The sequence below is a fragment of the Phalaenopsis equestris genome, unplaced genomic scaffold (genome assembly GCF_001263595.1).
Source record: "Phalaenopsis equestris unplaced genomic scaffold, ASM126359v1 Scaffold196983, whole genome shotgun sequence".
Taxonomy (NCBI): Eukaryota; Viridiplantae; Streptophyta; class Magnoliopsida; order Asparagales; family Orchidaceae; genus Phalaenopsis; species Phalaenopsis equestris.
The window spans coordinates 1-1,760 of NW_018216932.1; the positions used below are offsets into that span (position 1 = coordinate 1).

General features: G+C 42.0%; 1 protein-coding gene across 1 annotated transcript; it reads right to left on the bottom strand.

Annotated features, from left to right (window-relative positions):
• Window positions 1–163: 163 nt before the first annotated feature.
• Window positions 164–1,004, bottom strand: LOC110035245 (tubulin--tyrosine ligase-like protein 12). The gene is made up of 2 exons (XM_020739477.1): window positions 588–1,004; window positions 164–490 (listed from the first exon to the last, which is right to left on the bottom strand). The coding sequence occupies exons 1-2, from the start codon at window positions 861–863 to the stop codon at window positions 179–181; spliced, it is 588 nt and encodes a 195-aa protein (XP_020595136.1). The 5' UTR covers window positions 864–1,004; the 3' UTR covers window positions 164–178.
• Window positions 1,005–1,760: the final 756 nt, after the last annotated feature.

Here is a 1,760-nt window from a genome sequence, read left to right on the forward strand (position 1 = left end):
TTAATAATGTAAATCCCTATCCTATGAAAAATGTATGAATGCTACAAAAACTACTTTTCTTGAGAAAAAAATTGTGATCACTCTTCAACAAATTTAAAAAAGATTCCTATTTTCCACATCAGAAATAAAGGCCACCATATAACAGTAAATGAAACTTCACAATAGCGAGATCAAACTTCTAATGACTGCCTAAAAACGAAGCTAGATTATACAGTAATGGAGGAGAATCACTAACCGGAAATCTAGTTGGCAAGTCGAGTGAGGACAGCATATCATCGTTGATTTCAAGCTCCTCCAGCTCCAGCCAAGTAGCAGAATGACTACCCTTCTCCATTTCCCTCTCCAAGATTTCCGAAACGTTTTTCTCGATTCCATTCTCTAAACTTTGTCCAGATTCAACTTCTCTTACTCCAACAGAATCTGGTTCCAAGTCAAGATCAACACACATCAGAGCAGCCATCCTCTCGGCCAACCCCGGCAGTTCCTTCAGCTGATCTCACCCAAAATCCAAACCAAAAAGAACCAAACAATAGCATAAATACAAACAAGCCCTTACTCCATCTAAGCTTCAAGAAAAGAGAAGCGACCTGTTTGAGGGCGTCAGAAAGGCGGAAGGTCCAGGCGTGGTCGATTAGGAAGAGGTCAGACTCCATTGGGAGAAATTTAGCGGAGAGGAGAAGGCGCCGCTGGAGTCCTCCCTCGCACTGTTCGATGGTGAAGAAGTTGCCGCCATCGAAGATTTCGGAGTACAGTTTGTGAAAGAGGTGCCGGTGGAGCGCTGGTGGGATGCCGGAGGCAGCGAGAAGAATGGCGTGAACCTTTGCGAAATCATCGAAGTCGGTTATCCTGGAAGATTGAGTCATGACGGCCAGAGGCTAGCGAGCGGGTAAGGAGCGGCGGGCATGAAGAGCCACTGAGCACTGACAGTACCGAGTAATGACCGTGGGAATCTCGGATCGAGGCGGGGTTTTTTTTTTTTTTGGCGGCCATTTTTTTTTTTATTTATATACTAGAACTTGATTATGCGCAATTACATTCATAACATTTTGGCTAACTTGTGCATGGATCATGTTAGTGACGCATTTCACATTCACTCATTAGTTGGATCTCTTGGGAATATTTGCCTTTTGTTTTGTAGTAAAGCCTTATTTAGGTCACCCTTAGTTTGCCTAGCCGCCCTATTAGAGTCACCTCATTGCCTCATGTAATCTTGCAGTAAGGAAGAAGATTCGATACGGATGAGCAATGAGAATTTGTTAGATTTGGCGATGTGTGGAGTTCTTTCCTCTTGTGATGTTGCGCTTCCTCTGGAGACACCACCTTTGGATCTATTCTAGACTCGATTTGAGCAATTGTAGAGGCGAGCCAACTGACCTTGCTCTTAACAAACAAGTCAATGACTAACGTATCCTGGTGAAGTGCAACCGGCTGATGCCGCTTTCAGGTGCAACCACACACTGTAGGTTCACGCTAGTGCACGTGTCGTATCTGTAATATTGGATTTTAGAGTCTGGAATGTCAATCCCACGGAAAAAGAGGTACTTCAAAATAGGAAAAGTACTAGTATTAAGTCCAGACCTGAAAAGTTGAAAATGTTAATATTTGAAAAACTAACCTGTTGTGTTGCAATTGATGCCAAATATAAATCATACTTAATTAATCCTACTTTTAACTATTTCGATTAAAATATATCAAATACTTAGGAGGCTCTTCCTTGTAATGAGTTAATTGAATTGCATGGAATGTAAAGTTGTAAGTAC